General features: G+C 46.5%; 1 protein-coding gene across 1 annotated transcript in view; it reads right to left on the reverse strand.

Annotated features, from left to right (window-relative positions):
* Nucleotides 1-6017: 6017 nt before the first annotated feature.
* LOC119394442 (serine/arginine repetitive matrix protein 2) overlaps nucleotides 6018-13308 on the reverse strand; it is a gene marked incomplete at its 3' end in the record, with an annotated part of 123733 nt that continues 116442 nt past the window's right edge. The window contains 1 exon segment of the mRNA XM_049415786.1: nucleotides 6018-6305. Within this exon segment, the coding sequence (XP_049271743.1) occupies nucleotides 6018-6305 (288 nt within the window).

Below are 13308 nucleotides of genomic sequence, written 5' to 3' on the forward strand. Positions count from 1 at the left end.
TCTGGTTGATGCATCTGCCCGTCTGTCCTAGGTAGAAGCGGCCGCAGCTAAAAGGGATCTTATACACCACACTCGTACGGCAATCAGTGAATTTGTTGGTGTGGCGCCTGATGATTGAAGCATGGCATATCGAGAATAGTGGTAGCGCTTGCGTGAGCCAACCGTCGATTAACTTGCATAAAGATGAAATCAAATGCCTTAACAGTTATCTTCCACGTAGACCGCCACGCGTGCCGGATTGATAGGTTCGCCTGTTGGATGGGCATGCGCAGATAAGTTTTCGTGCCTTCTTTCTTTTCAGCCGTTGTGCGTCTCTTCAGTTGTTAGTCGGCGTTTGTGGTGTCCTGACTTCTTTCTTGTGTCCGTGTTTGCACTCCCTGTCTTTTAGAATGAATACTTACCAACTAGCTCAGCTCTCTGTTATTCTAAGGAAGGATTGTTTGTAGTCATGACAGAGGGCGTTTTTATGGAAAAGCCTGAAAGAGCTGTATTGAAGAATTTCAAAAGAGTTGATGTTAGAACCGGGAAGGTGAAACAGAGGGCGATCACTACGTTGCAAGATTAGGGTGCCTTGATGCCCGCGCGCTCCGCTGAGGGTGAGGACAGGCGCGTCGTCTGCTACGACGGCCGCCATTGCGAATCCCGCCGCAGCTCGGCAGCATGCGAAACGCGCTACACAAAGCGCTTGCGGTGCGCGGATACGTCCGGAAATAAGTGCACGCTAGTGAGCTTTCTCTTTTTTCTTTTCTTTTTTGAAGCTTGGGCAGCTTTTATTGCTGTTGTTGCCTAAATGTTTATTAACGAAGCATGCAATTCATGCAAGCTGACGGCCTGTGCATGTGTTATGCGCTAGAGCCTAGAGGTAGACGTACACTCTGCTTTGTTGAAAACAAATCCTCTTCCTTACGCCGGAAACGACAAAGTCTATAGCCTTACTTAATTTTCTCGTAAGCTCTTAATTTTCTCGTAACTATTTGTATACATGTCAGCAGCAGCAGTATATGTATCTGAACAAACACAATTTAGTGTTGCGAAGCTACCTAAGCGCGATTAAGGTGGCTCATTTTGCTAAGTTTGCAAACAATTTACTCGTTTATTATAAATGGCATCATACATATTGTACACAATAAAGGGCCGAGGGGCAGTACGGTGCGAATATCCTGCTAAAATGAAACGAAAGCTTCTTTATCATTATTATTGCTGACATTTCTTGCTCGCAATCTGTAGCCGCTACTGTATCGGCACTCGAGTTGCACCTTGAGTCCTTATCAAAAGGATGAATACGTTGTTGAGTAGTATGCCGTAAAACTTTGCATGCGCGCAGTATCAGTGCGTTTTTCCTTATTTTTCTGTATCTGCAGGTTTTCTCGCATGCCCCATTGCATGCACATTTTATTGAGCGTTTCCAATACTGTTTTACACTTTGTGCGGCAGATGCAGGGCGTCGTTTATTTGTCCCTTTTATTAATGATAATATTTGGGGTTTTCCTTGCCAGAACCATGATATGATTATGAGGGACGCCGTAGTGGAGGGCTCCATGAATTTTGACCATCTGGTGTTCTTTAACCTGCACTGACATCGCACAGTATACGGGCCTATAGCATTTCGCCTCCACCTAAATGCGACCGCCGCGGCCGGGATCGAACCCATGACTTTCGGGTCAGCAGCCGAGCTCCGTCACCACTATACCACCGTGGCGGACGTATTTTTTAAGGCGAAAGTATTAAATGCCTCATCAAACGCGAAATTTGACCGTCGGCGTCCCGCGTCTACGGCGTCAGCATACAACGACGTCGGGGACGGGGGATGCAAAAAGTCATCGTCACGTGATGACGTCACCACATGACGTCATCATGGCTTCACAAATTTTGGCGTGACGTCATATCATGCCGTTATCACATGACATCGTAGCTTGGTCAAAAGTGGGCAGATCACGGAGGCAGTGCAAAACCAGGTGACGTGCCTCCGATCTTGGAGGCAATGCAAAACCGCGCTAGGTGCGCAAAAAACTAACAAGATGGCTTTCGCTTTCCAGTCGTCTTAAGCGAACGCATAAGGGACCCTGTGAGTTTTTATTTCATTAACTGGTTTTTCATGACGTATTCATTGTACAACTTGATTTTATTTCTTGTATTTTTTACTGACATAGCGTGTCTACTGTACACAATGCTTCCCCGTCTTCTTGTTGTTTTCATGCGTCTTCTTTGTATAGACGCTTCGCGAGAACTGTTTGTATGCGCATTCCTGTATGAGCATTTAGGGCTTCCATTAGTAATAAATAAGTAAATTATGCTTGCTCAAAGAAATAAAATACTGAATATGTGTGTGTGTGTGTGTGTGTGTGTGTGCGTGTGTGTGTGTGCGCGTGTGCGTGCGTGCGTGCGCGCGCGCGCGCGTTAATATACAGTGTTTAGACCATTTATTTGTGCGCGTTAATGCTGCGCTGACAGAAGCAATTACACAAATAAAACGCAAATTACACAATAAAACACAACTGCCACTAGTCGATTCACAGTGATCGTAAATGATTAAAAAAAACAGGAACTGCGTAATTATTTAAGAGAGGACGAAAATGTAACCTTGAAACACAGAAACAGGGAAGGATAAAAAACATTTAACTGCACATACACATACATGGGCATCAAACCAGCACAGAAGGCGCACTTGAAACACGGAAAGGAATATAAAAAACAAGAACCCGCCGTGGTTTTGGTTATGGTGCTTGACTGGTGACCCGAAGGTTGCGGGATCGAATCCCGGCCGCAGCGGTCCCATTTCGATGGAGGTGAAATGAAAGAGGCCTGCGTACTTAGATTTAGGTGTACGTTAAAGAACAACAGATGGTCAAACTTTCGGGAGCCTTCCACTATATACGGCGCCTCTCATAATCATATGGGATTCTTGGGACGTAAATTCTCACAAATAATTATTATTTGGAAAAAAGAAGGATTTGATCTGCAGACAAACACGCATAATATATTCCATGATACATTTCAAATCACAAAAATAGCGAAAGCAAAAATCAAAGGCAGATACAGGACCAACCAAGTGCAGTAAAGAATGTTTGCGAAGAAAAATGCACGATTCATGCACACGTGAACCAAAGCATTTTAAGCATGTAGCTGATATCAGTTTGTCCATTTATTACGCAAGGTTAACACCGCCAGAAGTTACCCTTGCATGTGCATTCGAAATACCGGCCGGAAACTTACGCTGCAAGTGCATAATGTGTTCTTCGGATGCCGCTTGTCACGTTTGATTTTTACTGTCCAAAGAAACCTCGTATCTTCTAAAACGATACAGCTCCCAGCGTTTCTGGAATGACTGGTGCACTGCGGCACGCAACACCCGGCCATGGTGACGGTAGCGAGCGCATAAAACTGGAGGGAAACGAGCGCCGACCTAAAAACCGCACGCGCGCCACGCACAAGAGACCGGGCGGGGGATTCAAAATGGCGGCCACGCTGCCGCCAAGGCCGAAGAGGCGGCACCTGCCCTTTCAAAAGCTGACACCACTCTAAGCGGGGGCGCGCGCATCGAGGCACTCTATGCAAGATAGGAACCTGTGCAGTCTCGTTAGTAGAGTAAAAGAGGCAATCAAACCTGCAGGTTTTCTTAGTAAAAGCCGATAAACTGGATTCCCCGTTCAGAGCCATCATTTCGGAAAAAGGGACTTGGCTGTCTGAAATATCGACCTGCTTGCAGAAGCACCTAGAAGCCCTCAATGTAGTCGATGCTTTTTCATTTAAGAACTTGGAAGGTGCAGTGGATTTTCTCTGGATAAGCAACCCAGGTTCATGTACGGCTTTCAGCATCGACATTGAGGACATGTTTTACTCCTTACCTCACAGTGAACTTTTTCAGAGTGTTAAGTCTTGCGTTGTTGAGGACAACGATGAAGCCAAGTTTGTCAACAGGTGTGGCATTTCCTTCGAAAGCTATCTAGAATTGTTGGCTTTTTACCTGCGGTCAATGTTTGTGGAATGGAAAGGGAGAAATCGGGGGTTTGTATTGGATCGAAGGCGGCACCGGTTTTAAGTCATATTTTTTGGGTCAAGTTGACAGGTCCGTCGCCGACAAGGTACGGGACCTGACCTACCGTGTTTTCCGTTACGTCGATGATTTTTTGATTATCAGTAAAACCGACAATCAGCCTAGCAAGACTGCAGAAATCTGATCCGTTTTTAAGCACTCTGGTCATGGGTGGAAATTCACCTTCGAGTTGCCGGAAAAAAGAGCGTCAGTTCTTCGATATCAGACATCGTTTTTATGAGGAACATTTGTGTTTGCTCTACAAGCTCCGATCCATAAAGGGTATGTTGCCGTTTACCTCAGGTCATTACAAGATATGCTACATTGAGAGATGCGCTCCATAAAACGTCCGCGCATGCGTTAAAAGAAGGTTTCATGAGCCAAGTTGAAAGGCTTAAGTTGGCGGGCTACCCTGATGCGGAAATCTTAAGAAGCTGCCAAAATCTAATCAAGTGGGTCAAAGGAGGGAATCACACACGTAGGAAAAAAGAAAGCATGCACAATGAACACACCCGTTGTGGTGCACAAGTTTTCTCATGAATTGAAGAATCCGGCGAGTAGGTATGGGGTGCGTGTTGTAATGTCTGTTCCCAACAAGATGTCCTCAATTTGGCCCCGCTTGCATGGAAGAACTTCGGGGTTGCGCAAAACATGTACTTTTTGTCCGGACAAGAAGAAGAAGATATGTTCATTGTAAATCTTGTGTTGTCTATAGGTTGCCATTATCATGCACGAGAATGTATATAGGATAATCCGGGTGGTGCGTTAATGTTACACTAAAGGAACACCTATCATCGTTAACGGCTTCCAGAGGATTACATTTGCTGGCTCACTGTAGAGAGTGTGGCTGCCAGCCCATGGCGCAGAAAACCACGTGTTTGTTTGGCCATCGGGACAAGTGCACTAGGGAGGTGATGGAAGCATTTTACATTGAAAGAGAAGGGAAAGGGCACGTCAGCAAACCGTCGGTTTCCCTTGGTGAGAAAGAAGTTAGATTCCTGGATTCAATGCTGCCACGTTAATAGCGTTTATTTTTTTTTAATGCTATGCAGGTTTTTATTAGACGGGTTGTTGTTCTCTTTATCGGATGCTCTTACAGATGTATAGATTCGTCATGAGTTGTTAGTTGTGTAGATCTGGTTCGCTCTGCTGCACAGACGATATGGAGTGTCATTTGACCAAGTCAGTTGCTGTATATACGTGTACGTGTGTTTTCCAATAAATTTTAGTTGAGAGTCAGCGCCTGTGCAGTGTTTTTCTCCTTAGTCCTCATCCATTTTTAGCGCTGTTTTTTCCTTCACAATGTTGAATCACCAATTGGCCCAAGTTTCTCTTCTAGTGTAACTACTAGTTAGTGATAGTTTTGCCTGACGAGCTAACTGTTGTAAAAACCAGTTAAAAATGTACACGTGTTCGTTTGTTTGCTCCACCGTGTGGACTGCGTCTGTGTGTTCGATGGGCGCGGTTTTATCATCAGACCCCACAGTACCAACTAGGCCCACCAGAAGTTTTATTGAGGCACAAGCGAGCCCGTGAGAGAGAAAAAAAGAAAGAAAAAAAACTTTGACGCACCGGTGGAGGTTTGTTCCCACATATCGGTGTCCGCTACTGATACGTCCTGACATGGTTTTCGTCAGAAGCTGATTATTTAGAGAAAATACGCTGCTCTGTTTAGCACGTGCGCACAGGAGGGCACAGTTTTCTAATTCTGGTTAGCAGAATCAAGTTCTTTCTCGACCAAAACGCACGCTTAGAAGTATGTTTTTAAATTTTTTCCGCACCATCTGTTCAAGTAAAAAAGAACTCCACAAAACGAATTAGGTTAAGTTAAGAGCATAGCCCCGAACTGCTTCTTTCAGCATGAACGAGCCCCGCTTGTTTTTGGTAGGGAAAGGGTTTAAGCAAAACAGACAACTCTGATGCTTCCCTGTACAGGGCATTTGGAGCTAGATTGCCAAGAGCAGTTCATTGATATTTAGCTCACCTTGGCTCTATGTGGGGATCCTTGTGGTGAGCCATCTTCAGCTGGTGCGCGCCTCTTGAGGATGCTTATTGGAGGACCAGTGTTGCCCCCATCGTCGGCCGATTGTTGCACAAAGGACACATTGGCTGTGTGACGGCGTGTAGAAGAGCGAACGCTCCGCATGGCTGCATCCGGCATGCCGCGGTTGCGGGATCGAGCTCCTGAAGAACCCGACCACCGAGGTCGCGGCTTGCCTCCAGCTGCATCTGGTGGTGGAGAAGAGCTCCTCTGCACCTGTTCTTGCTGTACCTGATAAAGCATCAATGCAGATTCAGAAAACTCTGAAAACGGCATCAAACAGACTTATAACATGGCACAAGTGTCCAACAGCCAGAGCTCGTCAGCAAGACTGGCCACACCACCTTGTCACCCCAATGAAATCGTGTTTGCTGTTGCTGCATGCAAAATATACATTCGGAGGACACCATTGCACAGTTACTAATGGCACATGTATAGCACCCTCTTAATACCTCTTTTCAGGTAACTGAGTACACACCATTGCTGGCCTAATGGAAAAAAACATAAGCACATTTAACAACCTCTCATAAGTCAAGAGGTGTTCTGACTTGACAACCAGAACTGGACCTTGTCCTTGCCCGGGAGCCATTGTCATCACCACTGGGTGACAACAGTGTTGTACACGTTCCCCTAAAAAGCTCATTCCTCCTTAATCTCGGAATGAGTTCCTCTTACCAGTTCCTTTATTGTGAAGGAAACGCGTTTCAGTTACACTTCGAAGATTGGGATGAGTTGTTACTTTAACTTTATATTTGATTATTTAAATAAAAATGTAGTTAAAATGTAGTTAAAAATTAAAATGTAAATTAAAATAATCCACAGAAAGTGAGCCACTTAAATCTCACATTGGACTACGTATATTATATCAACTTGAACATCCAATACAGCAGGTTACCCACGGGTAACAAGAATCCAAAGAAACGCGCCTAAAGGAATTTTTTCAGGCAGCATGCATCGGACGTACTACAGACATGTCTAACTGCTACATTGGTGCTCGCCTCTTACAAGAGCAATACATATACCACTTTCCAGTTCAGTCTTCAGATGCGCAAAAAGAAAGCTACTCCAATGCACCAATATGACTAATTTCCTGCTCACAATACATCATCAGAATGAACAATACATCGTTTTTCACTGAATGTTGATTCGATATCACAGTTTCAGTGGGAGAAGAATGTCCAGAATACACTTTCACATGCTGGCAAAGAACTCGCTTGCTACATTATGAACAAGCGATCTGCTGCCGACCATTTTTCTGGTGAAAAAATTATTGTAATGTGCCCGTGGTGGTGTTGGTGGTACGTAATAAAAGAATGTATTCAGAGCCTTTTCAGGTTAAGATATGGGGGTCTTGAGCTGAGGCAACATTGTGAACGAAGTTGTGACTGACGAAAATTGCAGCTTTTACACTGCTCTTATGCAAAATAAGTACTGGATTTACATATTAATCAAGAAAATGAAAATGCACTTATTCGCTTCTTTGATACTTTCGATAATTTAGCATTCAGTTAGTTCAGACTTTTTTTCACTCCCATGAAATTCGAATAGACCATTTTCAAGCACACGAGCGCCACCAACGGACGCGCAAGCGCTCATGGGAAAAGTGTGTACGCCGCAGCAGCCGCCGCGACGAGCGCGCGGGCCTCGCGCTGTCGCTTTGCGCTTGCGCCAGGACATCTTAGACGCAATGAATTTGGCAAGGTGCAACATGTGACTGCGCAATTCAATCACGAACTTCAGTGTTTAGCTGCGACGGCCTCTCGACGATTTCCATCTCTCCCACTGTTTGACCAGCTGAGCGGCTCAGAAGCGGCACCTTTTACTTTTTTTTTTTGCGCTGGTGCGCCTTACGGCATAAATGAAAAAAAATAACACAACTCGGTTGCCTGTGAAGTGCAGGAGCGGTGTATGATTCGCAGATGCATTTAATTGGAATCAACGTCTATCGACATCGTGTAGTCGGCATTTGGGGAAATGAGATACATTCGCTGCGTCGCTCGCACCATATATGTAAAGAACGATAACTGCCTACTAACCTTCGTTGGTACTGTAACTACAAGTTGGAATAATACTTAGAACAAAGAAAGAAAAAAGCAGTACAAGGAAGAAAACACACAAACGATCTAGCACTCACCCACAACTGAAAGTTTATTCAAAGAAAAAGCATATATGCAAAAATGGGGGTGCATTGCGCATGCCATAATGAGGCACAAATAGTCAAAGAACCAAGGCGCGTGTTCACGGTCGATTAATAAAGTTGAATTCCTTGTGTTTTAATGACTGAGATGGTTGACTGACACATCCTGTCGCGTTATTTGTGACATGATATGCCTCCAAAATTTCTCGCGTTGTCTGATTAGGTTAATGGTACAAAATTACTGTGCTTTCGAAAATGGGATTACATTTGCATGACTGACATAGCGATGCGAGATGACACGGCTCCATTAAATGAATTTCGACGCTCGCTGAGGCGCATGTTAATACATCGACCAGTCTGGCCAATGTACATGTGGACACAAGAAAGAGAAATTTGTGATGAACTCCTACACAATTGACAAAACAATTGGCATGCCTCTGACCGCATTTTTCTTTGCCCCCTGCAGAACCCTGGCGACATTAATGCGACTAAGCTTATTTGGGGCGGCAAACACCTTCACCCCCACATCGCTTCCCTAAATTCTTCAGGCCATGCGACTTCTTATAAATATGTGGAATAACTGCAATATTTCTAGTTTCTTTATTATTCACGGATCGAGGACGTCCGTATTAATCTTTCTTTGCCATGGGAACCGATTTTCGCAAACCGATGCAACGATACGCAGGATATCCCGCCTCTTTAAGGCGATCACTTTGCAGCTGGAAACTATTGCTCATCTTATGTGCGCAAGCTTTTTCCAATGCCGTGCGTAACCATGGCATCACAATTCCTCGTTTAACAATGTTCTAATGCGACGACGCGAAATTAAACACCGATTTCGCTGAACGCGGACTATACTGCCCGCAGACATGATCCGCAGTGAAACTTAAAGGCATGAATCAATAAAAAGCCAATTATCAGAGTAAGGCATCTCGCAAGTGAATTCTAGTCCCATCCCTTTTCCTTCTTCTTTAAACACGTTTAGAATGTGCTCACTTCTTTGTGCATCGCGTGACTTGTCAATTAAAATCAAATAATCATCTTATATATGAACACCGTAACACCTGTACAGTTTGGTTAAAACCGGTCACAAGTCGCTATGGCATTAAATGCCATAGCGGCTTGTGAACAAGTAATCATTGAATAAATACGAATTCGGTGTTCCAGCTCACATTGCACACAATAGCACGTTTTGACTGCATGTATCAGCACGTGATAACTCGCATGCCGCTTAACTGCTACATCCGGTATACATACGCTCAGTAACACCTACACTGACTGCATCATTCCTTTCGCATTTCATGCGTAGAGATACATGCAGGTGCGTTCTGACGTGTAGTATTTAGGATTTAATAATAGTCAGCCATCAGCGACGCGTTTTTTTCGTTTGGTGCTCCCACGGCGCCAACGAGCAGCGAGCGACGGAACAGCCGGCGGGCTCGCCGTACAGACTTTTCCCATAGTGCTTCGCGCGCCCGCGGGGGGTTCTGGGATTGCTTGAAAATGGTCTATTAACAAATTTTTACTGTATTGACATTTATATGTACAGTAATACCTCGTTAACTCGAAGTACAGTCAACTGCCGATTTTTCGGACTCCCGATTTTCCGGACATGCTCGCAAATTCGGACTCTTTCGCGGCACTGTCACCAGCCCCATAGACGCCAATGTATTAGAACGTCCGAAATTTCGGATGCTGAAACTATTCCGCGTCCGATTTTTCGGACTTTCTGCCAAATTGCAGGTCCGAAAGGCATTATTTGAAGCCCCCACCTCAGCCGCGTCTATCATCTCGTAGGTTCGAACCAGCGCTTTCACGAGTCAATCTGTTTGCGACAGTAGCAGAGTCCGAAAGTCAGCTTTGCCGCAATGCCGAAACGTTATGGGGTGAAGCTGACCAGAAATTCAAAGGGGCCGCTATCGCGGTGCCATGTGGCAATGTTACGGATAAGCAGCGGAAATGCACGGAGGCGTGATGGCGGCAGCTGGCAAACGCGCCAGTACGGCTTAATTGCTGACAACCCTTACGATAAGCATCTCGGTTAACTGCTCGGTAGTGCATGTGGCCTAGCGCAGTTGCATGCGTACTGCACGCATTTAATAGGCGAGAACCCCAATGCGCCGCGCCGCCATTCCTACTGCCTCTTTGTGCAAGACCGCTAAGTGGGCCGCACAGACGCGTTGCCTTCACGGACGAAACCAGCTTGCCATCACCGTGCCAGTGTGCGGTCAGGAACAAAGCGCGCATCACGAACCCTTTCATGATAAATGCGTGCGTATGATACAGCAACAGTACAGTGAAGGCGTCAGCTTAGTTGGCGATGTGCTGCACACAACTAGAAACGATCGGCTTGACACGGCAGCAAATGCTGCGTATCGGCGGAGATTCAGCGATGTTTGTGCGCATCGTATCGTTTACATGCGCACACGCGTCGGGGAAAGCAGGACGAGTCGTCCACTCTTCCACCACAGTCTGTCAGACTCGACGATATACTTGACGATCCACAACCACGTTCACTACACACCCTTTATTCACCGCGCCACATATCCAACATGTCCGACCTCCGTCTCCTACCCCCTCCCTGCTCTTCCCGTATTCCCGCGCGCCCCCTCGCTGCTCACCCGACACTCGCGCCATCTTGTTTCTCCGCCATCAACCACACACAGCCTCCGAGACCCGCACCCAACACACGCGCACTCCTCACTCCCCTATCTCTCACAACTCTCCCCCCCCCCCCTGAAAGTGTGAATCCGTGGCGGAAGGGAGAAGTAATGGTTCGTGGTACAGCACTAACTGATCAGCATGGGCGATGGTTCGACGACGTCCCGTTGCTGGGTCACTGAGGATGAAGTCGTTTTCACCAATCTGCTTGACCACCCGATAAGGTCCACCACGCCGCGGTGCCAACTTGGCCGAAACACCCTTGGTTGCATCACTCAAAGTGTGAGTGTCCAAGAGCACAAGGTCACCTTCTTTGATGGTCGTTGACTGTCGATGGCGATCATAACTTGACTTCTGAGCCTGCCAGGCAGCTGCTTGATGCTTCTTAGCATACTTCATGGCTTCTCCAAGGCACTGCCTGAGTTCTGCAGCAAGTGCATGGTGTGCTCATTCTGGAGGCTCCGTGTCATCCTTGTTGCCTGCAGGTTCCCACGGAGTGCGCAACTCTCTGCCATAGCAAAGCAATGCTGGAGTATATCCGGTGACCACGCTCTCCGCCGTGCGCATGGCAAGGCCGATCTCGGGTATATGGCGGTCCCAGTCTTTGTGGTTAGTGCAGTATGCTCGTAGACACTGTTTAATCGTGCCATTGTGGTGTTCCACCATTTGTCCAGCCGGCCGGTAAGGCACAGTATGCCGATCCTTGATTCCCCAGTGTTTCAGAAGATTGCGCCATAATGTGCTAACGAAGGGCTTCCCGTTGTCGCTGGTGATGGCCACGGGTGTCCCATGGCGGCAGAAAACTTGGACAATGCACTCCAATATTTTTGCACTGGTTGCTGCTCGTAGAGGGAACAACTTGGGAAACTTCGTGAACTTGTCGATGACCACTAGCAAGTATTTGTGGCCCCGAGGTGTAAAGGGCAAAGGCCCAATGATGTCAACACTGAGCTCTTCTATGGGTGCTGTCGCCCCCTGACTGCTCATCAGGCCTTCAGGCTTTTTGCGTCGAGGTTTTGTGCGCTGACAGATAGCACAGCCCTGCACATACCTTGATATGTCTGCCCGCATGCCCAGCCAGACAAATCGTGCAGCTGCACGTCTCAAGGTTTTGAAAAACCCTGCGTGGGCGGCCGTGGGGTGATCATGCGCCATTTTCAATGCCAGGTGCCAGAGGTGAGAAGGCAGCCATGGTACCTTTTTGTTGCCTCTTAGCTGAACTAGCAGTCCATTTGGCTCCAGTTCTGTTGTTTCTGCCAGATCATGGAAAAGACGATGATCAGGGTCTGAATTTGGGAGCATAACCCCTTGGACCACGGTTTTCAGTTTTGAGAGACGGCTGTCACGAGCCTGCTCTTGTACAAGTTGTCCGGTGTCACTTAAAGGTGTCGTATCGTCCTCCAAGGCGACTGCTATTTGCTCACATGTAATCTTCCCTTCAGGTTCTTGTGCAGCAATGGTAGGGATGGTAAAATCGATGAACGATTAATCGATTAAAGGTCCACAATTAATCGATTAATCATAATCGATTTGTGCATTTCGATTAATCGAATTAATCGATTAAAGCTATTCGATTAATCGATTACGGCATCTCCCACTCCCGCCCCCAACCTCGTCCCTTGGCCGGAGCGCATGACTGCGAGGCGCGCTATCCTGAGACGCAGACCCTGAACGCTATCCTTAGACGCAGGAAGTTGCAAAGCCGAATACAACTACTTTTTCTGGTTCTGTTTGGGATGCCGTCGATCGCGCACTTCTACGCAATTGCGTTGCACTGGAGTACGATCCGATGAACTAAATGCCTTCTCAGTTCAAGACATACTATAGTAACCCTGTAGTCGATCGCCGCATCAATCCGAACCCACTTGAGACTTGGCGCAGCGTGCGAACTGGCCTAGATCATGTGTTTACGTTGCAATTGAGTATTTGCCAATTCCTGCAACGTCAGTAGCATCCGAGCGCCTTTTTTCGCATGCTGGATGTGTGGCGACCCAAAGGAGGCGTCGGTTGTCGCCCGAGCATCTCGGGCAACTGACATTTCTTCACACAGTAGAAAAAAGCATGTGGTTCGGAGCAGCGACCCATGAAACAAAACAAAAGGCGACTGTTGAGAAAGTAAGCAGCACGGCGATTCGCCAACTTTCAAAAGAGGACTTTATTCTTTTCTGTAAATTTCATACGTGCCAACGCATCGTCTTGTAGCTTATTTTGTTCGTGTTTGTTTTTTGCCGCGCTGTTTCATCGTGTTGCCGCATAAACGCATGCCTGCTTACATTTGGTGAACGAGTAGTTTTCGTCACCTGTAGTGCGGCATTGTAATATGCGCTGCTTATTTACTCACTGGTTCTTAGTGCCGTTCTGTTTTACTCTTTAGCAAATAAAATATTGTTTACCAATGAAACAGAGAGAGAAAATGTATTATAAGGCAGAGAGGGT

The sequence above is a fragment of the Rhipicephalus sanguineus genome, chromosome 5 (assembly GCF_013339695.2).
Source record: "Rhipicephalus sanguineus isolate Rsan-2018 chromosome 5, BIME_Rsan_1.4, whole genome shotgun sequence".
Lineage (NCBI taxonomy): Eukaryota > Metazoa > Arthropoda > Arachnida > Ixodida > Ixodidae > Rhipicephalus > Rhipicephalus sanguineus.